Source organism: Chenopodium album, chromosome 10 (assembly GCF_948465745.1).
Source record: "Chenopodium album chromosome 10, dcCheAlbu1.1, whole genome shotgun sequence".
NCBI classification, from domain to species: domain Eukaryota; kingdom Viridiplantae; phylum Streptophyta; class Magnoliopsida; order Caryophyllales; family Amaranthaceae; genus Chenopodium; species Chenopodium album.
The window spans coordinates 60,712,523-60,738,955 of NC_137843.1; the positions used below are offsets into that span (position 1 = coordinate 60,712,523).

The 26,433-nt window shown below is 35.5% G+C and overlaps 3 protein-coding genes across 3 annotated transcripts; 2 read left to right on the forward strand and 1 right to left on the reverse strand.

The window, feature by feature from the left end:
• The first annotated feature begins 1,913 nt into the window (after positions 1-1,913).
• LOC145565636 (protein SHORTAGE IN CHIASMATA 1-like) lies at positions 1,914-9,877 on the forward strand. The gene is made up of 7 exons (XM_081625573.1): positions 1,914-2,210; positions 3,245-3,406; positions 3,503-3,571; positions 4,345-5,754; positions 6,737-7,195; positions 7,700-9,328; positions 9,408-9,877. Exons 1-7 carry the CDS (start codon positions 1,914-1,916, stop codon positions 9,501-9,503), a joined length of 4,122 nt encoding a protein of 1,373 aa, XP_081481699.1. The 3' UTR covers positions 9,504-9,877.
• A 411-nt stretch (positions 9,878-10,288) lies between these two features.
• LOC145562804 (uncharacterized) lies at positions 10,289-16,683 on the reverse strand. The gene is made up of 8 exons (XM_081623205.1): positions 16,362-16,683; positions 15,907-16,104; positions 15,693-15,815; positions 15,124-15,161; positions 14,902-15,016; positions 12,526-14,613; positions 10,941-11,077; positions 10,289-10,840 (listed from the first exon to the last, which is right to left on the reverse strand). Exons 1-8 carry the CDS (start codon positions 16,431-16,433, stop codon positions 10,621-10,623), a joined length of 2,991 nt encoding a protein of 996 aa, XP_081479331.1. The 5' UTR covers positions 16,434-16,683; the 3' UTR covers positions 10,289-10,620.
• Positions 16,684-21,658: 4,975 nt separating this feature from the next.
• On the forward strand, positions 21,659-25,640 carry LOC145562805 (transmembrane ascorbate ferrireductase 1-like). Its single transcript, XM_081623206.1, has 4 exons — positions 21,659-21,998; positions 24,048-24,096; positions 24,210-24,409; positions 25,016-25,640. Exons 1-4 carry the CDS (start codon positions 21,855-21,857, stop codon positions 25,319-25,321), a joined length of 699 nt encoding a protein of 232 aa, XP_081479332.1. The 5' UTR covers positions 21,659-21,854; the 3' UTR covers positions 25,322-25,640.
• The last annotated feature ends 793 nt before the right edge of the window (positions 25,641-26,433 follow it).

Below are 26,433 nucleotides of genomic sequence, written 5' to 3' on the forward strand. Positions count from 1 at the left end.
TCAAACTCTGGTAAATATCGCCGGAATAGGTGGGAGTTTGTTTTCTGGTACTAGCGATCGATCTTCGATGATCTTGCAATTTCTTAGGGTTTTATGGGTGGTGGTTAAGGTGGTGATAGAAGTGGTGGCACCGCAAAAAGAGAGAAAATGAATGGTGGGGTCAACGCCGGCACCGGGATCGTGGGTAGGCAGGGCCGCAGGGGCTAGGCTAGGCTATTCTGGGTTGGGGGAGAGGGAATAATTGGGTGGGATTTTTTTATACAATAGGGGTATTTTAGACATTCTCATTGCCCTCCCTTTTGAAACATTGACCATGGTTAATATTTTCTTAAAATGCTTAACTAATGTTACCACTGAATTGGTTTTACAAATTATAGATTGCCAACGATAATTTTATATTTTAGTGTTTACCATTGAGAAAAATAAAAACCTGATGAGTACCATTAAGAATTTTCCTAAATTTTTTTACTCTTTTTACTTTTATATAGTTAGATATTGTTTAGGAAAATAAACTCAAAAGAGCCATTTGTGATTAATTCGTTAACTGAAAAAGTAAACGAGGATAATTGTGTTGAACAATTGTGGAGATCCATCAAGGAAAGTACCTTCATCACAGACTTTTGTACTGTATTTGGGTAAAGAGTAATAAGGGGCGGGTTTGAGGAAGATAAAGTCATAATTCATAAAGTGTTACTCTAGTGTTTATATTGTATATCATTAACCCAAAAGTAATGATAACTGTTTTTTAATTAAACCTTCTAAACAAACACTTGGTAAGTATAATTAAATCCATTTCAACCAAAAAATCATCTTTATCAAACGTGCTCTTATTGTCTTCCAATACATCACAAATGGGAATGAACTAGATAAAGTGTTTACAATCGAACGTTTGGACCCTTGGTTCAGTTGGCTTTGCCATTCATTTTTGCCTATACGATGGTAAGGGTGCAAGTCAGGCACATAAAAAAGGATGTTGCACAAGCAAACATCTAATTTAAGAAATGACATTCATGTCTATTGACAACGAGTGATGCCCTATTTTTTGTAATCCTAATTTTAGTGAGCAGGCAATTTGCTACTCATCTAGTTAGAGAACGATTGTGTCGTTAACATTTAAACAAGACAACTCATTCTAATGGGCTACATGAGCCTTTAATAATTCAATCTAGAGAAGAGTTGACTATTGCGTTTGTGTTAACAGGATATAAACATAAGTGAAGTTAAATTTAGTGGATTAGGGATGGATGCTTTAGAATTAGTATTATGTTGCCATTTTTCTTTTTAATGCTAAGTCCTTAGTGTCTCAGTTGAAAATGACACGAAACTATGTAGCACAAAATGCCATAGACATAGGGGTCATGGGCCGTGTTCGAGACACATTTTATTTTTTTTTGTTAACACACAAGCCATAATAACAAAATACAGCTAAATTAAATAAGTGAAAATACACTAATACAAGAATACGTGGACTTGGGTTGTGTCTAAGCTATGCTTTTGAAAACTTGGTATGATACAACATAATTCGTAGTTAATGGATTTGGTTGTATCAATTTCAAAAACTAATCAGACTAGAAACCAACCCGAATAAATCACATTCAAATTTTAATTTGTATTGATCGATATGATAATTTAACATGACTTATATTTAAATAGAGCCGATCCGACCAAACCAAACCCTTCTCGGACACCCCGAAATGACACATCGATTGCAAGCAGTCCAGCAAGAGGCCATTTTGAAAGTTAGGAAAAAAAAAAAGAAAACGAAAAAAAAAGCGCGCCATTGACACTGTCCACACTTCACCGTGTTCTTAAATCCTGAAAAATTCAAAATATTCTCCCACATTCATCATCTCTACTACAAACGGTTTCACTCTACTCCTCCATTACACGAAAGCAAAAGCAATCTGCAGAAAATGCGAACTCGATTTCTCACTCCAGACTACTTCACCTCCGATCAATCCCTAAAATTCCTTCGTCTTCCTCTCTCTCCTCTACCTTCTCCTCCCAAATTCCTCTCATCTTCCGATGAATTTCTTCGTTGCTGCTCCAGTTCTTCCGCCATTTCCATCTCTCACCAACTCCAAAACCTTCCGATCGACGGTGCTCTCTCCAAATTCTACTCCGATGTTCTTCCTCACACTATCGACACTTTTAATGGCGATTTTTCGTTCAATTCCGGTAGTAATTATGGCGATGTTCAAATTCCGGAGGTAACATTTGAATTTCTATACATTTTTCATTTTTTCTCGTCAATTTTGTGTTCGCGTATGTTTTTTTTTGAAATGTTACAGGTGAATTTTAGGGTTTCAGTGTGTTATCTATAGTTTTGTTTATCTCGAATTGTTTCTGGAGCTTAAAACGGATTACAGATGTGAGATTGTACGTTTTAATTTGATTTTGGAAGTTGTTTCGATTTTCTGGAAGTTTTGAGCTCTGGTTGGTGAGTTTTAGGGTTTCTGACGAATTTTGATTTTATGTTGGATTTTAAGCTATTTTCGGTAGCAATGATGAATTTGTGCTTCAATAATCTCTTCTATTTGATTAGAAGTAGGATTTATTTACTCAGCAAATGATCTCGTCTCAATTAGCCTTTCTAATGATCATTTAAGAGAATTATGAAGTTTTTGGCACTGAGAGCTTAGTGTTTGGAGAAAACATGATCATTGTAAGGTTACAACTTACAACATATAAATGAAAAGATTTACCTTCTTTAAAGAGCTCTATAATATGTGTGAGATTTCTGTGGTGCAATGTTGAAATTCTGTCCTATTATCTCGAAATCAGGCGTTTTCTTCCTGTTTTATGGAATCTAAGAAACTACTATTAATGATTCCCTATAATGGCAATGTGTATCATAAAAGTGAAGGGTGATCGAGTCACTATCTCCTTTGATTAATCATGTTTAGATATTTCTAACTCGTAAGTTTGATGCATGCTGTCTTAAAGTGCCAGGACTGCCAGCTGGTAAGTAATGGTCTACAATACTGGTTCTTGAAATTCTTGTGAGTTGTGATGCTAGACTGTTTGTTAGTCATGCTCGTATCTGGCTCTGGCTTAGTTTAAGCATGATGCCTGCTAAATATGTGGGACATCAAAATTTTAGTTTGTATATATATATATATATATATATATATATATATATATATATATATTTTAATTGGGTAGTGTACCTATAAAACATATAAATCGTGTTCAAGAGGCAAAATGAAATGATATTCACGCACTCATCGTATCTTCTTTGCAGAAAGAAGCTGGCTTATATTATGAAGAAATGGAAGCTCACAGCTGTTCAGCTTCTGATTCCGTAACACTAGAGAATCAATATGCGAAGGGCGCTGTTGGTGAAAAGAATTATAATAAGGCTGAGATTATTCAGTTTGAAGCACCAGAACTTACTCAATTTATGGTAAATAAACCTATCTTTTGCATTTGATGAACAAAAATAGTTTGTAAACCCTCTTAGTTTATTAACTAATGGGGTTTGTGTTTATAATGTTTTCAGGAGGATGTTTGCATGTCCGAGAAAGAAGTTCAGTTATTGTCTGAAGTGCAAGATTGTGATGATGATTTGGTAAATGGAATAACATAGCATACTAATTTCTGCTTACACCTGCTCTGTTGAATGTGTATTAAATAGATTTTGTTCTCTGAGATGATCTGTATATGCAGATGAATGCATAACTACTGAATGGTTTTCCTACTCATGTATCACTTTTAAGCTTTGTGTTACTGAAAAAAATTATATTGTTTCTGATTCAATCAAGGTCTTTGTCATTGACAAGTAGAAAACCTCTGATTGCTTTGAACAAAAATTTTGTTTAAAAGTTTGACCTGACGTCCTGTCTCTCACTTAAGTTAGGTTTAAAGGTAGACAACTACAAGAGTCTTTTATGTAATTGCTAAGTAGCTCAAGGAGTTTTAGTTTTGGATCAGATGATGTAACTCAGCCAGTAGGATGCTGGAATATTGTTTTCCCCTTTAGAAACCAGTGAGCTGTTTAAAATACCATAGGCAATTAAGATGCAATGTCAAGCCATGCATGTGGGAGCTGTTGCTGTTTCTTTCCTTATTAAACGTTGTCTATAAAGCACGCACAATGACCAGGGCATGTTGACTCAAAACTTGGGAGTCGAGCAGTAATTAGTTGATGTAAAGTTTATTCCTCAAGTAGATCCTTTATTGCTGATGTGTTGTTCCTTCTGCTATCTGATTCATACCATAGCATAGAGAATTTTCTGATTTCAAATCTTTGTGATAAAGTAGTTTATGATACTAGCAAATTAGGTTTGAATCTTTATATTTATATTTATATTTATATTTATATATTTTGATTGATGCATGCAGGGATTGCTAAATCTTGTCCCCACAGATCCATTTGGTTTTGATGTTAAAGATCCCGTGAAGTCAGTGAATTCTGTTTGTCTGGAATATGATATGACTCCAAAGCTTCAGGTACCAGATGACGTTGGTCTCTTACCAGACAATATTGATCACTGTGGCACCTCCTTACCCTTGCTTGAAGTAGAAGAGATTGGACCTGCCGATATTTCATACTTTTGCTTGGAATCTCTCTTTGCAACCATTGAAGAACAGCATTCTGCTTGTAGTGTTGACCTTGAACATAGTTGCCAAGATCTGCTTGTCTCTGTGGAAATTGACATTTTGGAGCATATTTCTGATAATCACTCATCAAAGCCCCCCCTTGAAATTTGTCTTACAAGCCTGAGTCTAGATATTGATCTCCTACAAGTTGTAGAAACTCCTTACAGAGAGGAAGACATTGGGTTGATGGATGCTGGACCTATTGCTTTTGTCGATACATTTTTATTTGAAGAATTTAAGATGCTTGATTCAGATTCCTTAGACATTTTTGAGGTGAATGCTGTATGTCAAACAACTGAAGCAACTAAATTGTGCAATATGTTCCCAGAAGACTTGCCCTTCAGAAGTTTTGATGAACTAATTGTCAATTGTGAACTAGCAATTATTGATGGCACTTTCACATCACTCTCTGTCCCAGATCTGGTTGATGATGAAAATATTTGGTCATCACATGTTATTTTTGATAAATTGCTCGCAGAATTGGAACCAGTGCCCCTCTCCACATCAGATGAAATTTATTTGGATTGGCACCTTCTGGGAAGGGACAAATGCAATGGAGATGTAAAGGCTGCTATTGAGAAGCTGTTCAGTGACATTGATGATTATACAATGGATTCATGTTTGAAATCTGATGATGGTAACATGGTAGTTCTTGATTTCGTTTTATCAAATGGTCCTTCAGATGGGTTGAAAATTAGGGAGAATAAGGTAATAATGCCATCTGGAGTGAGCTGCGCAGAAAAACATCTGATCAATGAAGTCGTTTCAAGGAAGTCACCAGGTGAAGACTGCCAAATCATAGAAAATATTGGGAATCTTACTAATGCTGATTTTGAGAACTTTTCATCCGGCAAGTTGTCTGATGATGATTGTCAAATCATAGAAAATGTTGGAATTTGTGATGGTGATTTGCAAAAGGTAGATTCATCTGTCGAGTCAATGCCTCAGTTTAATGATCTGGATTTTTTTTTAAATCCTACAAGTGCTACTGGTGGTATGAGAAATGGTAACAAAGTCAAGCCATTAGATGCAAAATCTGTGCTTTCTGCTAGGGGTCAGAAGAAAGAAACAGCCAGTGCAAGCAGCATTCATATGCAGCAGTTTGATGCCTGTGCAGGTGTCATTGCCACTTCAAGTGACATAGATACAGCTGTGAGTCTGACCATATTTCCTTTGATGGAAGTCCAATTCAGTTTGTTATTTCAATAGTTTCTGCTGTTCAGATAAGTGCATTGCTCTTCATGCTTCATGCTATTACGTAGGTTGCTTTATGCATGAAGATACCCATTTCTATTCCGTACTTAGGTAACAGGATATTGCAGCTGTTTCATCGTTTTTTATTTTGTTTTAATGTTTGAAAACTGAGAACTCTGTGTATGGTGATCTTGCAATTTGCAAGAGTAGATGCTGCAAGCCTGCAGCGATTCTTAAATAACCAGCTGGCGATTTTTATTATTGAAGTAAGGTCTGGATGCTTTAGGTTAACAAATTTAGATGGTTTTTTTTAGTCTTGGTGAGACCTCTAGCAAGTTGGCTGTGTTATACTTCATTGATTTTTCTTGTTCTCTCTTTGTGGTTATTTTTATATGTGTTACTCCTTTTTTCACTCCATTATTACTTTTATCGACTTGTATGGAACTATTCCTAAGTCCGGCTTGGGTTAAGGGCCTTAAGGCTAAGGGTTGAAGATTCACATTGAATAAGAGAGAGTTATTAAGAGACCCATCCAACAAACCTACATTTAGCCAAATCCAATCCATTGGCCACCTTTTATTCTCCATAGCAATGCAATTATACAAGTGAGGCCTTGTATATCTGACCCCTTAAAATCCTATAGTTCTTTTGGAAAGTAACTCTAATACCACTTGAGCTCTCAGCTCTTTGGGATAGAAGTGAAACTCAGGGTGGAAATCAGATAACGTATTCTTTATTTGAGTGTGAATCAGATTAATTCTGTAAGATAGTTGTTGGATGGGAAATAATGTTTTTACTAACTCTCTTAAAAAATGAAACTTCAAGTTATTACCTTTTTATTTCTCGGCAGGCTGTGTTCTTATTTCTTAAGCTTATGTTAATGCTTGATAGTTCCCTCTTAGTGAGCTGACTGTTTTTAATTGTTACTCTAAACCGCCAGAAGTTGGAAGCGCTACTGAACTATGGGCCTGTCCAGGAAAAATGCAATAAAGTGTCTTCCGGGGCTTCAAATGGTACAAATACGTCCAGTTTCCCTATACCTGTTTGTAGCACAGCTCAGGAATCTGAACCAGCTCATCCCTGTGAATCTTTCCACGATATGCCTATCATTATTAACACTCAAGATTCTGATAAAGATATGATAATCTCTCGGAGAAGCACATATCAGAAGATCTTAACTATGGAGAAGAAAGGAGTACAAGTTGTAGAGAGGGATCTGATTCTACCTGTTGATATAATACTTAATTCTACAGCGTGCATAGTGTGGTATGACTGCAAGAATATTGGAAAGAAAACCACTGCTCAAGATGAGGGTGCTTCATGCGTTCCTCTCTGCATTGAGAATATAGCTGCAAATGTTCTGACATCTCTGAGTTTTGCATTCACTACCTGTGTTCTGGTAATTGACTTCATCTATGCTTAATGTATCCAGGTGCTTTTTCTTAAACTAGAGTTATCATTGTGGAAGTTGGGGGGAAAGATCATGCTATAATTTTTCAAGAGCATGGTGAATTAACTTGTTTTCATTGTGTAGTATTCTAGGCATTTGTTTAATTATTTATGTCTTGTAGCATGAAGCAATCCCTGGACACACTCAAAGGTTTTGTTATTCTTATAGACTTTATTACTTTCTATTCGATCTGCCTCACTTGTGCTCTGACCTCTGCTTTCATATATAGGCTTTTTTGTGTTATGTGTAGTTGAATCTCTATAGTCTAGACATTTTGTTTGAATGGATTAAATTATTGCTATGCTCTTCATGTTGACTTGCTTGGTTTTTTTTGCAGTTCATCCATATTTGCACTCTTTTTTTTTTTTTTTTTTTGGGCTTGACTTGCTGAGTACTGCAGCTTTGTATAAATTTCCTTTCTCACTGTGTTCTTTTTTATCCCCCTTAATAAAGATTTTCGAGGGAGATTACAATTTCCTTGGCCCTGTAATGGAGTCCGCAGATGAATTGTATGCAGCGGCAGCCAGTCTTGGCACGTATTTGCAGATTTTCTATTCATCATCATTTAAGCTGACAGATGAAACTATATTGAATTATATCAGACATTCCCGGAATATATATAAAGGGTTACTTTCTAGACTTCCGGATTCAGAGACACTTGCTGAATCATTTTTCACCAAGTTCCCTTCTATCAATCCACTCTCAGCACATGCAATTATTTCCCGTGGATGCATTCTCTTGGAGTTCCTTGAGTTGACAGTTGAAGGGAGGATCCAAATACTCAGAAAAAATCATGTGCCAGAGGAAAGTGTCTATCTTTTTAGTTTCTTGTGCAAATTTGGGGAGCGGGAGGAATCCAAGTCTGGACTAACTGACTGTTCATCCTCTGTATCATCTCCTCCTGATTCAGGAAAATTTGTCTGCAACATCAACTCGGATGATAGAAAAAGGAAATTTAATGCAAGCTCTTGTGATGCTATGTATGACTTTAGATGTTCTATGCCATCCAAACACTATGCAGGTGATGAAATGACTGATCAGGGTTCGTTAAGGCCATCTGATCCAAAGGTGTCACAAAGTCCCAGAATATGTCTGCAGAAGAAAATGCCCGATTTCTTGTTGGATAGTGAACTGTTTCATGAAGGAGAAGCACCTGATGCTGCCACAAACATGGATCCTTCTAAAGCATGGTGTGAAACATATATCACCGGGGAACCAAAAATTCGTCGTAAGGATGATAGTTTTGCTCAATCTAGCTTAATTGTAAATGAAGGATTCTCCAGTCAACAGAAATCAAGTAGGATAAAAAGCAAACGAGAACAGAGTGCAAGGGACATACTTCAGGATTTGCATGAAGATTTTGTTGGTGAAGTTGTTAACATTTATGACAAATCTTTATTTGATGGGGACTTTCAAATAGATGAGAAAACTGTAAAGTTCTCTCCAATGGCCTCTGAGATTGTAAAAGACCATGCTCCTAGATATAATAGGACAGCTCGAAGATTATCATTTGGTAACAGTCCTGACCGGAATGTATCAGTAGCTGATGTGATGGATACTAGGTGTATCTTAGAAGATAGTAGACAGTTGAGGGACATTAATAGTTTTAATGGTGTAGAATATAACTGGAGCAATGACACATGCAAAGCTCCACAGAAGCAGCAGCAGACAGCTAGAATTACACAGGAAAAATCTATGCAAAATTTTAGTGGCCAACTCTCAAAGGGGAAAACTGTACCTCCCTATGGTGAAACACCACTCTCGAAAGCTGTTCATTCAGGAAAATTGCAACAAGGGTCACCTTGGACAATAGAGTTTCTCAACCGTGTTAAGGAAAAGAGAAAATTACGTCAACAGTATCAGCCAAATGCTTCTGTTCCACGCACTGGCTATCATGGGGATATTACTAAATCCACTAAGAGAAGAAGCCCGTCCATTCTTGAGTATTACAAATATCAAGGTGACAGCATGCCTAGGAAGATGGCAGAGCAGAAAATGCAAAAGCAACATGCTCAGCTGCGCAATGAGAGGCCTCAAGGATTTCGTCCAATTTGTACACCAATTGACAAGAGAGCTAGACGGGTTGGTTCTCATAATCATGGCTTTGTTTTAATATGTTTTTAATTTTAATCTTCTCAAGATGTAAATTTATGAACTGCAGAGTTTATCTTTTGCAACAAGCGGAACTGGGAGCCAAACTAAGCTTGTTTGGAGTGACAATCTCTCTTTTAGTCAGGACAGCAGATTTTCAAGCTGAGTATAATATAGCTGGAGAGTTGCTGATTATGGCAATGTTTTTAGGTAACAACATTTTATAATCATAAGCAAAAAATCACAGGTTGGTTTTAATATTTTTTTTTTCTTTTTTATTAAATTAGAGTTACAGAAAGTAATCATTGAGCAGATTAGTTATTGTATGTGGATAGCTCTATCTTAAACTTGTACTAATCACCATTGATTGCAAGAGTTCTTCATGCATGTTAGGATATATGTTATACTTTGTGTTTTCATTAGTAAGTTGTTATATCCCATATTATCTGCTTACAATGGTTCAGGTTTTCAACACTGCAGCTGAATGTTTGACAAAGAGACAGTTTTATTGTCAGTCAATCAGTTTTTGAATTATCTACTTTAGATAGGTAGAATAGGAGTCTTGGTAGAACGCGAGTTTGATTAGATCTGTATCTGCATAAAAGTGTATGGTGGCATACATGTATGTTATTTTTGTGTTACTAACAACATCCATGTAGTGTTACCTTAATTTATGTTTACAACGACATGCATTGATGCCTTTTACAATTGAATTTGTGCCTGACCCTTAATTCTTGGAAACCATTAGCCAACATGTTTTTTTTTTTTATTTTTTTGGGTTTCAGATGTGTACTTATAGAAGAAATTCTGATGTTATGTACAGTAGTTACAAGCACAGGTTAACTATCATTAAATAATGGTGAAAGTTCAGTAGCACCTTTAAAAATCTGCTCTAGCTTTTTTCTGAATAACATTTCTCATATAAACTCTAAATCTTATGCTTGCAAAATATTTATAATCTATTATATTAAAAGATTGAAGATAGCCATGAATTCCACCTTCTCAAGGTGTGGTAGAAATGGATGGAACATCAGAACTATATCAGTCACTAGACAGAGATTTGGCCTTTCCAAGAAGCTTAATCACCATTTATTATAATAGAAAAATATTAAACTTTACATTTGACTAAAGAATTTTAATAATGAATGTGGTCTTGCTTCTTGGTGCACAATCTGGATCATCATAATGAATGTGGTCTTGCTTCTTGGTGCACAATCTGGATCATCATATCTATCAATTGTTTCTCTTCATTTTCTAACCTACATTCTGTCGGGTATAATAATTTATTTCTTTTGACTATTCCTTAAGTTGCGTATGGTCATTACAAGCTGTTGCCTTTCACCTTCAACCTCTGCAAACTTTAGGCTCACTTCTGAATACTTATCTTGCATTTCTCTGAGGTCATCTTCCATTGTTTTGTTCTTCTCCTTCAGTAATGTAACTTCTGTCAATAGATCACTGGTTTCAGAATCTGTGGCTTTTTTCTCCGAGCTTGTTTCTCTTCTGCATTTGGAACGATAATTTTCTAGCTTAAGCAAAAAGTCTATATCACTCAAAAAGTAGAACAAAGGGAGTGTGAGTTAGAAGAGTTTGTTTACTACACCTTTCTCCTAATGCTCTGCTGGCCCCGTTTTGCAATGACCTGCCTGGAGTTACTGACAGCTGTGTTTTTTTCCCCATGTGTTTTCTTTCATCCACCCTGCTACCACTGTCAGCAGATATTCCAGAGGGTCTGACTGCCTGTGGATTGACAAAGTGTAATCGTTAAGCTCACATTCAAGAGTATGTATGAGTGATACTCTGTCCCACTTAAGAAGTCCGAAATTGGTTTTGTAAGCATGTTAACGACAAAAAACTTAACTAGTGAAATGACTTTCTGTTGTGAGGATGACTTTTCAAATTGAGGGGGTAAATTGAGACTCTTAATGTGGGACAAATAACGTATTACTCATTCTCTTTGGAAATCCTTAGAAAACAACAAACATGTAAACTGTGGTCTCATCATCTCATGGGGTTAAAATAATTGGCGCTTCTAGTGTACTTACAAAGAATTTCTCTAGGTGAATGTAACATTGCAATTATGATTAAGCTAACAACAGGTAGAGATTTGCCTTCATATCATAGCAACTTGATACTGGAGATGTTATTCTGATGAGGCATGGGTGTGGGATAGAGCTGAATTAGTGGATTGAGTTTCTGATTCAATGGGGCCAATGAAGTAGTATGGAGACCGGAGACCCATGGTATCATACCTTACTCTAGGTGCACTTTCTATAAGTTATGGTCCATGGGGGATTTCAAAGGGTAAAATCATTTGTATCTGAGCATGTCTGTCCATTTTTAAGAATTCTGAGTGTCATCTAGCAGTAAAAGTTTTAGTTTTGAAAAATGCACTAAATCTATGATATGGGTAAAAACAGAAATATTTTCACTAATAATAAAAATTTGTGTAAATATCCCCCCTTCCCTCCCTAATACCTATTTGCGGACAGGAACCACGTGCCAGGAAATCATTTGTTAATATATGGGATTCAACTCCTTATACATATCTTACATTTTAGATTTGGTGCATTATGATATTTGCTTTTGAGCTAGCTCATTTCAAGGAGATGTTTCAGGGTGATTGAACCAGGGAAAGGGTTTTCATATCTCCTCTCTTGCCTTTATGTGTTGGAGAAAGTTGAAATTGAGCTACAGAATATCTTTGTACCTTTTTTTGCTCTCCCTTTTTACATACTTTAACTAATGGACTATTATGCAATGCTTTGAAATGGATATGGCTTCAAGCAATGTTGTTTCTAGCGGAAAAGATGTGTGTTTTTTTTTTTTTTTTGGAGCTTTTCTAGGATTTTTTTTTTCTCTGTATTATAAGACACCTAATGCTTATTCTGCAGGAATTATGGTTTAGCTCTTTAATTAGGAAGCCATTTTTATTTTCTGAAACTGAATTAAAGTATCAGTATCAACATGCACTATTATTAACTCAGCATATAAGAGTATTATTGTTATGGCAGAAAGGGTGTTGGGGTAGGGTTTAAGACGTAGGCACATCCTTAATCTTCCTATAGTATATGTCCCTATTTTAATGCCATTGATAAGATTTCATAATATTGCTGTGAACTATGCAATGTATGGTCACAACACACTTCTACATGTTGATTAGCCCTATTAAAAGTTAGAAATATTACCTTGAGCTGCTTAACTTTCTCTTTAAGAGCAGATACTTCTTTGGAGCTGCTGTCCTTCAACTTCTCTAGATGGGCTATCTCATGGTCCTTCTTCTGTAGATTTTCCCTCTGCCTGTTGAGTTGCTTTCTGAGGTTCTCATCCTCTAACTTCATTTCAGACAATTGGTTTTTCAAGTCATTGTGCTGAACTTGGAGCTTTTCTAATTCTGCTTGCACTTCAGCCATAGCACCACCTTCCTTTTCTTTCAAGGAACTTAGGATTTTCATCTCCTCTTCTGCTCTTTTAATTTCTGTCATCGCCAAGGCATATTTAGACTCTAGCTCTTCCCTATCTCTCTTTGTTTCCTGAAGAGACTTCTTTGTCTCATCCAGTAGTGTTGTTGTTTCTTCTAACTTCTTTGTGGAGTAATAATTTTCTTCTGTAAGCCTTTCTACTTCCATTCTGAGTGCTTGACTCTCCTTTGACAAGGCTTCACATCTGTCTTCTACTTTATTTTTGATACTTTTAAGCTCCCCAGTCTCACTTTTGTGAGCAAGTAGTAGTTGCTCTTGTTCGTTCTCTTTCTCTTTCAATTGTCTTGAAAGCGTTTCCACCTCAGCTTTACATCGATTTTGGACTAGCTCAAGCTCCTTGGTAGCTTTCTCGAGATGTTCTTCAAGAGTGCTGATATGAATGTGTAGTTCCCTGGCCTCAGCTTCTGCTGTTGCAGTCAACTCTTCATTTTCCTTAAACTTTTTTTCTAATTCTTCAGAAAGTTCTCGGAACTCTTCTTGTATCCTCTGGGCTGTAGTAACATTTTCTAGTTTTGTTCTTCTCAAGGTGTCCTCTGCTTGCAGAGCTCTTTGCTCGAGCTCAACATTGGCATCGTTCACTGCTTTGAGCTCATCTTCAAATTCTGCCTCCTGCCTTTCCAATTCATACTTCAAATTGTTTACTTGGGTTTCAAGGTCAAGCATTGTATCTGAAGATCCACAGAATTCTTCTGCTTGCTTTTTAATCACCTTCTCCAACCTTGCTATATGAGATTCAAGTTCTTCCACATTTCGCGTATTTTGTGTGCACTCTCTTTCTTTCTTAATCAATTCTAGCTGCTTTTGGTTAAACTTTTTAGAGAGATCATCATTTTCCTTCTTTGCAATCTCACAATCTAGAGAAACCTTTTTAATATGCTCCTGAAGCTTTCTGTTCTCTTTCATATTGTCCTCCAATTCACTTTGCAGGTTTGTAATCTGTTGTTGCAACTGATTTATTTCTCTAGAATCTCTGTTTGGACTTTGTGCTTCTTCTATTTGTTTGTCACCAAACAGCTCATATTCAGAATCTGTATTTTCAAATTCTTCTGGCCTCTTTTCACTTGTCATTTTTCTGGTAAGATTGGCTAGTTCCTTCTCTTTCTTACCTAGTTTTTCTTCAAGGTCCCTCACCACAAGAATTAATTCCGAATTTGAATCTTGTGTTTTCCTCAGCTGTGAACGAATGGCCCTGTTTAAATCCTTCACATGGCCTTCTTCACCTTCATTGTGGCGATGCCTCGACTGCTTACCCTGAGCTCCCATTTCCTTTGGATGTTCAGTGCCATTTTCTCCATTTTGCTTTGACCTGATTTTTTCAGATTCCCTTCTAAGTGCATCTCTTTCCTCTTTTAGCCTAACCACTTGCCCGGTTAATTCCTGTGCTCTTTTTGTTTCCTTCACAGCTTGCCTCCTTAATGAAAGCAGCTCAATGTCAGTTACCTCTGCCTGTCTCTTCAAAGCTAAATTCTCTCTATTGAGCTGTTCAATGAGACTTTTGGGAGGTTCTTGCTCTCTTTCTCTCAGACCATTATCACTAGTGTCCACATAGTTGATTATATCATCATCGTCATCAGTTGAACTCCAATCTAGCGTTAGAGGCTTTCTTGTTGGTTGTTCCTTGTCTGCAGGACTGGGGACTTTTGATACAGGTCTCTTTTCGTAATGTGATTGGTCACTGACATTCTCCTGCTGGGTTCTACTTTCTTTCTGTTCAAATAGAGCATTCAAGGTGTTTTCATTCCTTGCATCTTTTCTTCCTTCATTGTCTAGAGAATCCATTTTGTTGTAGTACTCCTGCCACAAAAAAGGAGGTATTTCACTTTATAAAAACACCCAATGGACTTGAAAGTTTGGTCTGAAAATTTCTTTCATGCACTATATATTTCAAATTGTAAGTCTAGACATCTTATGACATATAATTTGGTTTTTTGTTTTTATTTATTCAATATTTGATTTGGGTGTAGAGAGCCGCAAGGTTAATGGTGTAGATGGGATCCCCAGATTTTGGGCATCATCCCAAAAATTTTCACCAACTAAGACATCCACATAATTTTAAATTGAGTAGTTGGAATGAAAATATACTTCATGGGTATTATTAGTTATGTTCCCTTCTGGTTGAGAGTAGCTGTCTCGACTTTGCAAGCTGCCTTCATGTGCAATTGATGCTTCATTTTCTTCAATATCCCTCTGAAGCTCTCTGAAAACAAAGGTATGTTACTCAGATACATTGTCATCTTTATCAAATTTCTGGGATGACAGAAGACTGAGAGCAAAAGATTTATATCATTATGCCTTTGACAGTACCTTTGATCATCAGCTCCTTGCATATTTTGAATTGTAACCTGTATAAAATTCACTACTAATCAGAAAAATACTGAATTAGCTATACTATGATTACTATCTTAGAATAACTACTGACCATAAAAATGATATTGCGAGGCTATAGTGCTATAGTGCTATATTACTAGAGAGTGAAGAGACTATCTGAAATTCTGAAGGGATGGCTGATTTGTCTTTATCTATAAGTATGTATCAATGGAAAGTAAGAACCCTAATTTTCTTGTCTAAACTTTAAACTCTAAAGTCTAAATCTATCGCACTTGTTGCTTTATTTCGTTCCTAACCTTTCTTCTCCTAGATAAGCAATTGCACTTGGAACTTCCACATTACAGTGAAATAGAAAGTAGCTAACCCTTAGATCTACGATCATACCAAGACTTGTTAGGTGGGGTGATTTAACTGTATTATGAAAGAGAGCAACAGCATTTCCACTCTTCTCTGTTTTTGTTATTAAATTTGGGTAAGGAGAAGACATTTGACTTTAAGTCTGTTACAAATAAGCTGAATGAACCAAAGAGATGTAGAGAGCTCACCAGCAGAAATGCTCCAGCGTTTGAGGACTTAATTGGCAGGGAAATTGTGGACGGTGCAGTTGCCTCAACATAGTCTGCAAGGTTTACAAAAACTTCTCCCAAGAAGCCCGATTTTGATGATCCCTGACAGTGTACAACACAAGAAGCAATAAATTAGATTGCAGAAAAAAGCCACAGATGATGATAATGAGACCAACATTGGCTGTTTTCTTACAGTTGAAATTATAAACTGGTAAATTTTGTCATGAATTTTTCCTGTTTTTGTCTCCCTTGTTAATTTCACTGTTTCATACACTGGATTTTCCCATATACAGATCCCATCTTGGACCGCAGCTTTTCCCAATCTAACTGTTGGTTGGCCGACATCCACTGGAACCACAGATATCGTCAGCTTCAATTTGGAACATGGCACCTGAGAATTCAGAATGCATAACAATCAATATACCTGGTAAGACACATCTTTACGAACCTTTAATATATGATCACATATTCAAATCATCTGTCATTTGCATATGTGAAATCAAGTAATTTTGAAATTGATAATGCACTAGAAAAATCAAAGAAACAATTCATTTTATGATTGAAAGGAAGAATAGTGTGGTAGACTAGAAATTTTTTTTTTTTCTTTGACTTCTCATGGTGTTCTTCATGATGGAGTTAGATTGATACCTGAGCTGCTTGGAACTGTAATTTGAATACAGCTTTGATCTTTTCATTCCTCCATCTTCCCACCTTGAACATCTTGGACTTTTAGACAACTCGATTCGGAACTCACTTCACGATCCTGAAACGTCAAATTCGCAGTTGATCTTTCCCCTTCTGATTAGTATTCTCGTGCATTGGTAGTAGAGCTCTGGTTTGCAGAGATGTAAGGGACAGGGTACAAGAGAATAAGAGTAAAGGGACCTTGTTGTCAGTGAACTTCCTTCTTAAGCTCTAGGTTCCTGGTAAGAAAATTTCTGGTGTAGTAAACTACACAAGTACTCGTAGTATAACAATTTAGAAATTAGTTATCAGGAATTGAATTAATCTGTTTCTCTGTTTTTTCCTTTGATTTTAGAAAGGTGATCTGGCCCATTCACTTTCGATTTTTTTTTTTTCAATTTTCTACCCTTTTCAGTACATGTGGGCCCAGAATCTTCAGAGATTGTATTTTAAAATTTTTTAATTATCCTTATTAGAGTGCTTGAGGTAAAGCATCCAAAAGGTTAGGTGAATGGAAAGAAAACCAGTTTACCACCAGGACAAGAAAGAATAGGCAAGGAAAGAAACTTCTCTATCATTCTCTGATTAAAGTTTAATATTGGCTGTGAGAGCAGCAGCTGGAAATCATGTGAGTTCCGATGCTTGTTTTAAGTGGGCACGTGGGGAAGGACTTAGGAGCCTTCATTTTTTTATTTTTATTTTTGGCAGTGATAATTAAATGCTAAGGAGCCTTCTCAGTTACATACTTACATTTGGTTATTATAAAAATATGAAGTATTTTGAAGTTTATATCTCATAAATCCTTAGAAGGCAATGATTTATATGGACTTATTATTATACAGATAGTCTGTCTAGTCAGTGTCCACATTTGCCTGTGGTTAGCATTTAATTATCACAAACCTTCTTTGCTGTTCTTGGAGTACATTAAAAGATCATTTTAATGTAACAATCAGATACCAGTACTTGGAAATCTAGGATTTAACCTATCCTCTTTTCTTTGAGACGTTTGGGAGGTGAAAGAGGGGGTGTACATTGGTGATTGGATGGTATTGGATTAAGATTTAAGAGTTTCATGTGAAGACAGTAATGATACTGATGGAAGGATCTGTTTATGCTAGATGGTGCCACCTTTGCTGCATAATGTGAAATATATAAGCTCCCAAATCGTTGACGGAACCTTGATGTATGAAATGTAGGGATATATTACGCCTGCAAATTGTCTTTATACAATTTAAGTCGAAAGTTAGCACTTTGTGGGGGTGGTAGCACATGGAATCGTGTCTGTCACACACTAGTGCCAGATCATTTTTCTATTTTCAAGTCCTCTTCTAGTCTACAATTTCCTCTTTGAAACAAAGGATAAGGTTAGAATTAAAAAAGAAAACTCATTTAATTTCGTTGTCAATCTTTTTTGGATCAATTTTGCGTAGTCATTTCGTATTTCTATAGATCTTTTCTTTCTAGTTTCCTAATGACGAAGTAAATTTGTATTTTAGATGAATTCAGAGTCTATCTTATTCATTCTTTTTTTTTTTTCCCACTTATCTATGTTAGTTCTGTAAATTTTAGAGCATCAATTTTATTAGGAGTATTAAAGTTTATGAGGTGGAAATCTTTTTGGAGTAGGGATTTGAAATTATTTATGTGCAGAATTTGGTCAAGGTGATCCTAACTTCTAAATTGTGGAGGAGTATTATTCATTCAATCTCTTATTATATCAATTTATTTTGGGAAATCAACTATGTTCTCATCGTTACAATGATAAGTTATCTATACATAACTATTCTTTTTGATAGTGCGTAGTATGTTTCATATTTTTATAACTTCGTGTAATAATTTCTTAATTAAGATTCTTTTAAATAGTAAGGGCAGATGGATGGTGAAGTTTAACTTGCTTAATTTTTAAAAAGTGTCGCTTTATTTTATTTGGAGACTTTCCAAAGTATAGCGTAGAGTATTATCTAAGGATAAAAAGATTAGATTTTCCTACTACTGATTTGAGTGGTTAGGGCAGTACTCAGGCACATTTAATTCTTTTGCAGCAATAAATGCTAGAGCATGGATTAACCGAAGTTAGAAAATTAAATTATGTCGGTAAAAAATCTTCTTTCCGTGTGTAGCGGCAGACAGTAATGCCTTTTACAAATTAGGAGTACATTAGTCAACTTAATTATAATGCCATGTACAAGTAATAATCATTGACCCCTTTTAGGCTATTGTAATTAAGGAGTTTCCTAATCCTGCACTACATGTCTAATGTAAAGCTTAATCAAGTGATTTATAATTTTGTATTTCCCAATAAAGCTCTTGTCATTTCATTGAACTATGATGGGATAGATGTATAATATAAGCTATATGATTGGAGATACAAAAGTTTCTAGTTTTTCATACACTAGTTTAGCCTTCACTAGTTTAACGGAAAAACATATCTTCGTCCATTATTAAGCCCATTTCTAACCTTTATCTTTGCATAGTTGCATTATCTTGCATTCATGAGTCATTTAAGTAAACAAGCCACTCTTTTTTCTACTGTAACTTTTTGTTCGTCCCCAATTATTAGATAATGTTTGGTGTTGAATATTACGGAGTAGATAGTTGCATCTGACAACTTGTTGGGGACGCAGCTATAATCAAGTATAAATTATGTTATTGGGACAGTCATGGAACATGTTTACAACTTTCAAGGTCATGCATTTTTTTAATTTAATTGGTAATGAAGTCAAGAATTCCCTCCTATGCTGAGAAAATAACTTTAACTTGATAGTAGGACACTCGCTCTCACAAAGAGGGGGAAGAGGTCCGAATGAATCATCTAGGTATTATTGGTTACAAACGAGGGATGAAAATTTCGAGGTAATAAAACCAATTAAGTGTCAATGTAAATAATTTGAATGCTGAAGCTAGTATCCTCTATATTTAATACGGAGTAATGCATTATGCTAACATACATGATTCATATGACAAGATTTGGGTTTTGAATAAGTTGGGCCTTTTTCTAGGCCTTGTTGCACATGATTTAGTGTTGTTGATTTGCAATTGCAAAGTAAAGAGGGTGTGAGGGAATGAGAGAAGTCACAGAACATGGAAAGGAATTGAGTGGGCTAGGAATTTAACTTTTAACAATTAAAACAATAATGATTATTAAAAAAAAAAAAAAAAAAAATCTAGAAGAGGAGAAATATATCAGTCCAATTCTTTATTCACCCCACCCACCCCCCCCCCCCCCCCCCCCAACTATCCAAGCTAGGGAAATAACTCCTTTTTTCTAATCAACATCCCAAATTCAATGTAATCACTATTAGTGTCTCCAAATAGAATAGTCTCATAAGGTTGAAGGATTTTTAATCTGGCACTTTTGGTAGTAGACTTCAAGATGTGTATGCTTGCTGCTTGCACCTTTGAGTAGGCATCAAGATATGCTTTTATCAGCTTTAGACTTCGCAGGAAAAGTTAAAGGCAAGGATAAGAGATGGTTGGTGTAGCCTCATCAATTGGGCCCAGGTGTAGCCTCATCAATTGGGCCCATCTGTATAAAGCCTTTAAGTTCTACTGGACTTAGGGCCTGTTCTCTTACGTTGAAATTCAGTTCAGCTCAGCTCAGCTCAGCTCAGTTCAGTTCAGTTCAGCTCCTAATTTCCTTCTCTTATAAAATATTCATTTCAGTTCAGTTCAGTTCAGCTGAGTTCAGTCAATGAGAACAGGCCCTTACTGGGACAATATAGTGGGTTAAAGTTGAGTAAATTCTTTCGGTCCATGGCTAACTGGTATCCACACATACCAGTCCAAAGCCTGTAAGTGTAAACTATAGAGATATTCTGCTGCTCAATATGGTTGAGTATATGCATATTAGGAATGGAATGGATTGCTCTACTTTGATGAACATAAAATTGATATAATACTCATTTTGCTTTGTTTTATGAATGACTCCTGACTTTGTCTAAATAAATTGGGATCATGAAATGTGTTTTTCTTTTTTATATTGGGTTAAGCCTGTATTTTTATTGTGCTTTGGAAGTTTGTTCCATTATGTTCTGTGACTTGTGTCCATTTATATGTTGAAAGAGCATCTTAGAGAACTCATGAACTTGTAGTATTGTTGCAACTTGCAAGTGTTAGATGCATGTTTTGGCTCTTTAATTACAGATCAAGAGCATGTTGCATGTACATATCTCCAAAACAGAGGATAAAATACAACAAGCTTATTTTCAACTTAAGAAATCAAGTGATTGTGGCAGGCACGTACATTAAAGTATTATACTGAGCAATGACTTCAATCTGAGGGAAACTGTCACAGCTTCTAAGAGCTGGGTACAACTCATTAATTCTTCTTTTAGTTATGTCATAAAAGCAAAAATTTTAAATGATTGTAATGTTTAGTGGCATTTGTGACTTCCTTTATACTAAGTATTCTTTATCCGTCTAACGTATACCTGGTTATCTACTTGTGTTATGTATTAAACTAGTAGGATAATGGATTTGATATTTTTCTTATCTTTTTCTACTTATAAAGTTTTATTTTAGGGAATATATATGGGTTTAAATGAGGTAGAGGTTAACAAATCATTATTTCAGGTGCTTCATCTTAGGTGAATATTATAATAAGAATATAATTATTATTTTCGAATTTTTTAACTTTATTGATTGGTGGTATAACAAGAATGTATTTTCAACTATCTACTTCAACTGATAGTCTTATTTTAGGAAACAATTATGATTTAAGGGTGAGATATGTTATTAATAAATGCTTATCTCATGTATTCTGTAGTTATTTGTGTAAGTAATGTTATGTTTAACGTATACTACAGTACTTGATTTTAGCCTTTAGGTGGAATAGTGTACTATGTACCTATGTTTTCCTTATATGTTTGACTACATGGCTCTTACAAATTTTTGTTCATAATATCTTTCCCTTTATAATTGACAATCCAATTAACAAACACATGTATTTCGAGCTGAATATTTTCACACGTTTCAGGAAATCGCATAAATCTAGTGATGCTGAAATGAACACATAATCTCCCTCTTCATTAGCCATATGACCACTCAACTCCATTCATATCTGCTTATGTAGACTGAAATGGGCGGTAGTCCGTGAAAGACACACGAATTCTAGACCATGTGGGCCCAAAACCAATAGGATCTTAAGGACCTTACCTTGAATTTGAACTTGTAGATTCTTCCACGTAGTCCAATTTAGTTTTTTTTTTTCTTTTTTTCTCCGTATTATCCTTTTTCTATAAACAGGTATCTGGAGTCTTAATCTGACGGCAAGTTGCCAAAGATAAATAAAAGTCGAAATTTCCTCCGATAGAAGAAGATAAAAAAAAACCATACTTTAGCTACCAAATATAACGACGTTTAGCTTTTGTTTCATTTTGGAATACAACGAACTTTGGCATTACATAAGGAGATCAGATCATCAGAGATATTCTAGAGAGAGAAAAAGAGAGGCGAAGGATGGCTGTTGTGGTAAAGGCAACTCCGTTAACGTTTGTGGTACACGCGCTAGCGGTAGCATGCGCAGTGATGGTATTGGTTTGGTGCATCCACTTCCGAGGTGGTTTGGCCTGGGAAGCTACCAATAAAAGCCTCATCTTCAACGTATGTTCCCTAACAACCATTCCCTCATTTTTTATCTTGCCCTTTTATTTTATTTTTTTACTTTCCTTTTTTTGCTTTACATCTGTAGCGCCATTTTACATTTTTAATTGTCCCAAGAATAGGACAGATGATTTTATTCTACTGAAATTGGGAATTTGATCAATGATTATAGTTCCCAATTTGGTGGGAACAGCTAAAAAATACTTTACAGGGAAAAAAAATATATGAAGCCACCAATCCCGCAATAATTCTACTTAGTATAAGTTTATTTTTGAATCAGCTATAAGAAGAACAAATGGGAGGCTGTGTAATTGGTGGGTGTTCTAGATCACAGTATCATATTGTCTGCTTGTATCTCTCAGAAGAGGATAAATTTGGACTTTTGGTTGGTTTAGGTATGAGATAGGTGTGTTAGTGTGTATGCGACAATTAATTTTGCACATGTTTTTGACTTTCTAAATTTCTATATTTATTAGTATTAGTATGTGAGCAGTTGGAAGCCCATTGGCTTTAGTGTCCAGATGATTGTCTTTATCAAATGATAAAAGAGTAGTTATTTGGAACTTGGAAGAACGTGTCTAGTCGTCTAGATTATACAAGTCTATTTAGCTCCTTGTTGAATTTGATACGGTGCAACAAGACTTGTGTTTCTTGGACATCCTTGATGATAAATGTTTCTAGTACGAGAAACTCCAAGGTTAAATATGAGATAATAGTCTGAAGTAACTCAATATGCTCCCCTTCCAAGCTTCTAGATTCCTAAATTGTCCTTTATGTCTTTCCAGATTTCCAAACCGTTATGCAAGGAAAATACATACTCAGTATTTTGAAACTTCATATGCTATGATGTATCAAACATATTGCTAACGTAGATTGTTCATTTCAATATAAGATGAGGTGTTTTTTTCCCTTTGTGGAAATGTTTTAGGATTGCAGATAGAATAGATTTTGGTGAGCTGGATCTCCTTAGCCCTTTCCATCTGATTCATGTGGAACGTGTGAAACATGGTGTTATTTAAACAGTGAAAACAATTTCTTTTATAATTTAGTCTTGCTTTTTTAATATGTGCTATATTCAATTTGGCAGCTAGTGATTGACTCTGAAGCGCTTCTTTACCATGTTTGTTGACCTACCCTATTAAGATAAGGTCTATTTTTAAATGTTAATGTATTACGGAGTAGAATTAAAAGGTGATGTTGGGAGTCTTGGGACTTGAAGATCCATTAGAAGGAAGGTACTTGCTGGTCATTAAAAAGAAGAGATTGCTTTAATACATACTCAAGTTTTTGGAACAGATGTAATTTTGAAGAGAAATTCATCAATAGGTTAATCACTGAAGTTGGTTCTAGGAAATTAGCTAGTGAGCAAGTCACGGTGTGAGGTATGAATATTTTTTAATGATAGGTCAAGTGAAGTGAAGTGAAGTGTGCGAGTCAATTTGAACTAATTCCCCATCCTATATACTTAGAATTGCGTTTATAGTGATTATACTTTATCTTTGTTTACTGGACTAGTGCTTCTTTAGGTTTCATATTCCATCTCTTTAAATTATTATCCGATGAATTAGTTGGTTGTGTCTTTAAATGTGGCTATAAGACTTTAGAACATCAATTTTTTAATTAATAAGGTAACATAATGCTAGCTTGCAGAAAGGTAAACCACTAAATTAGACTGATCTATTTTCTCTCTGGATGGAGGATTAGGAATGTGTCTCTCTGTGATTTAGAACATCTGTATTAAATTTGAAGGTAACTTGCATTGTTACAGGACATCTAGGCTGTAACTGGTCGCTTGCATAGTAACTTCTCTGAGATGATCTTGTTTTACCTTCTTTTGTTCTATAACTTAATAAGCATATTATTCTGTATTACTTAAATCACTAATCCTCCCAAACTACAATATAAAGCTAGTTAGGCAATTTTACCAAGGTAGCTCTGATGTAAACCTATATGGTGATGGCTTTATCAGCAATGTTGTTATTTTGATGGGATTTGTTGAACAGTCTGGATTTGCACTGAGCACTTACCATCAGCTATTTCTTTTGACAGATTCATCCTGTTTTGATGCTGATTGGTTTCATAATACTTGGAGGGGAAGGTAATAAATCAGACAAACTATTAGTTTATAACATATTGCAATTAGTATCCTATTTTTATTTAGCTGGAAATTCAGGTTGTCTTTGTAACATACTAATTACAATTCAATTGCAGCAATTGTAAGCTACAAATCTCTGCCCTTCAAGAAAGAAGTGAAGAAAGTGATTCATCTAGTGCTGCATGCTGTTGCACTAATTCTTGGCATTGTTGGTATATGGGCGGCATTCAAATTCCATAACGAGAGTTCAATCCTGAACTTGTACAGCTTGCACTCATGGCTTGGGATCGGCATCATTGTCCTCTATGGCCTTCAGGTAAACTCCTATACCTTACAAAAATTCATTAAAGGATGCCAATGTCAAGTTTATGATTTAGGAAATTAGCTACTAATCTGTAACCTCATGAGTCATGATCAATAAACAGTGGAAAACTACCAAGCTTATGACTCATGGATGGAAAATGTGAATTCTTGATAGCTACTAATTGGATGATTTCAGAACTTAGTGGCCGAGAGGGATTTGGCATACAAATGAATTTAAATTAGTGTGATTGAGAATTGGCAACATAAGCCACTGGGGCAAAACTTGTAATAGTGACTATTAATGCATCACTGCTCAGCTCCCCTTCAGTCCTTCACATTATGTGATCTTCAGTAAGTTCTGTTGGTAAGTGACAGTCACACGATATCAGCCCAACAAGATAGAGCTGTTTACTGATGTCTGACTTACCTTTGTGTCATAATGAATTCTGAAGACGGTTTCTTTTACAATTAACCAGCGTAGAACTATAAAATTATTGTACAACTATATTGCTGGATTGCTGTCAATTTTTGTGGTTATATATCTTTAAAACATGGCCACGTGAGTGTTTTTTCCCTCAACTTCTAATTATGGTACAAACTGGTGGGACAAATTTTGCAGTGGATATATGGATTTGTAACATTCTTCTACCCAGGAGGGAGCTCATCCCTGAGAGCTGATTCACTTCCATGGCATGTTCTGTTCGGGATATTTGTGTATTCATTAGCCATTGCAAATGCAGCAATAGGGTTCCTGGAGAAGCTTACCTTCCTTGAGAGTGCAGGCCTTGACAAAGTTGGTGCAGAGGCTTATCTTGTCAACTTCACTGCCATCGCCACTGTACTGTTTGGTGCGTTTGTTTTGCTCACGGTGTATGCTCAGAAGGATCAGGAGCCAGAGGACTATAGCAGCTATTCTGCTATTTAAATGTCTGGTATTCACTTATAGGAGATAGGGGAAGCAGGAACAAAGAATATCATACCATTCTGAATGCTTGTTTCCCTGTATTATTATTTTCGAGGTTGATGTATAGTCATGTTGGTATCAGCTACGTAGTATATTTGTATGTTAGTGACAATCTTGTTAGTGGTCTCATAAAGTGAAAATAATACGTAGTGGTACCTTTGTTGCTAGTACAGTGAACACCTTTTGTTACACTACATCTGGATTCTGGAATTGATGGTTATATTACTACTAATCCTAGTAAGGCAAATTTTAGTATAATACACAAAGATTGTTTTGCTCATCTGTCGTCGTATGGTTGTATTGTAGACGAGATATCCATCTGTATAATTGACATCCTGAACAAAATAAAGATTAACGATAACTACGTTTAATTTTCTTAAATTGAAACATATTAAGCTATTATAATGATTAACACTAATTATGTACAGCTATACTACTCTGTTAATGTGGCCAAAATGGCATAATCTCACCAAATATCAGTTCCCATCATGGGTCCCGAGTGGATTGTCTCGCCTGTATCATGATCATGAACATAAAAATAGTATAAAAGTATATGAAATCATACTCAACATTTGATTAAATAATAATTAATTGATTCAAGAATTAATACAATGGGCCGTATAATATGATTGGCTAATTTGTCGATTTGCTTGGTGAGTCTACCTTCCAATGATTTGTATTCAATCAACAAGCCTTAGCAGTTGGAAACAATCCGGAATTTTTTCTAATGGGAAGGACACGGAACTACCACGTCATCTTCTTATTAATTAGTTTCCTTTACACGTATAATTCATCGTATTCTTTTACCTATTTAACCTTAGTCAATCTACTATGTATCATGTAACACTTAAATATTCAACAACTTTTTTAAGTAAAAAATAGAAAATTATTTATTGTTCAAGATATCATTCCAGAATAACTATTTTTATTTAGAATTAACAAAAAGTATCCTCCAAAATAGGAATTTCTTTATTTTCGTTTGTTTAAGATAACCAACACAGGAAATAAAAAAAAAAAATAAAAAAAAAAAAAAAAAAAAAAAAAAAAAAAAAAAAACTAAACATAGAAAATAA

Coding starts and splice junctions, on each gene's coding strand:
- LOC145562804 (XM_081623205.1), bottom strand. CDS start 16,433: ATGTTCAAGGTGGGAAGATGGAGGAATGAAAAGATCAAAGCTGTATTC. Junction 16,105..16,361: donor TACAGTTCCAAGCAGCTCAG/GTATCAATCTAA, acceptor CTGAATTCTCAG/GTGCCATGTTCCAAATTGAA. Junction 11,078..12,525: donor AGAAAGTTAAGCAGCTCAAG/GTAATATTTCTA, acceptor GTCAATCCACAG/GCAGTCAGACCCTCTGGAAT.
- LOC145562805 (XM_081623206.1), top strand. CDS start 21,855: ATGGCTGTTGTGGTAAAGGCAACTCCGTTAACGTTTGTGGTACACGCG. Junction 21,999..24,047: donor ATAAAAGCCTCATCTTCAAC/GTATGTTCCCTA, acceptor TTCTTTTGACAG/ATTCATCCTGTTTTGATGCT. Junction 24,410..25,015: donor TTGTCCTCTATGGCCTTCAG/GTAAACTCCTAT, acceptor CAAATTTTGCAG/TGGATATATGGATTTGTAAC.
- LOC145565636 (XM_081625573.1), top strand. CDS start 1,914: ATGCGAACTCGATTTCTCACTCCAGACTACTTCACCTCCGATCAATCC. Junction 3,407..3,502: donor CAGAACTTACTCAATTTATG/GTAAATAAACCT, acceptor TAATGTTTTCAG/GAGGATGTTTGCATGTCCGA. Junction 9,329..9,407: donor TTGACAAGAGAGCTAGACGG/GTTGGTTCTCAT, acceptor TATGAACTGCAG/AGTTTATCTTTTGCAACAAG.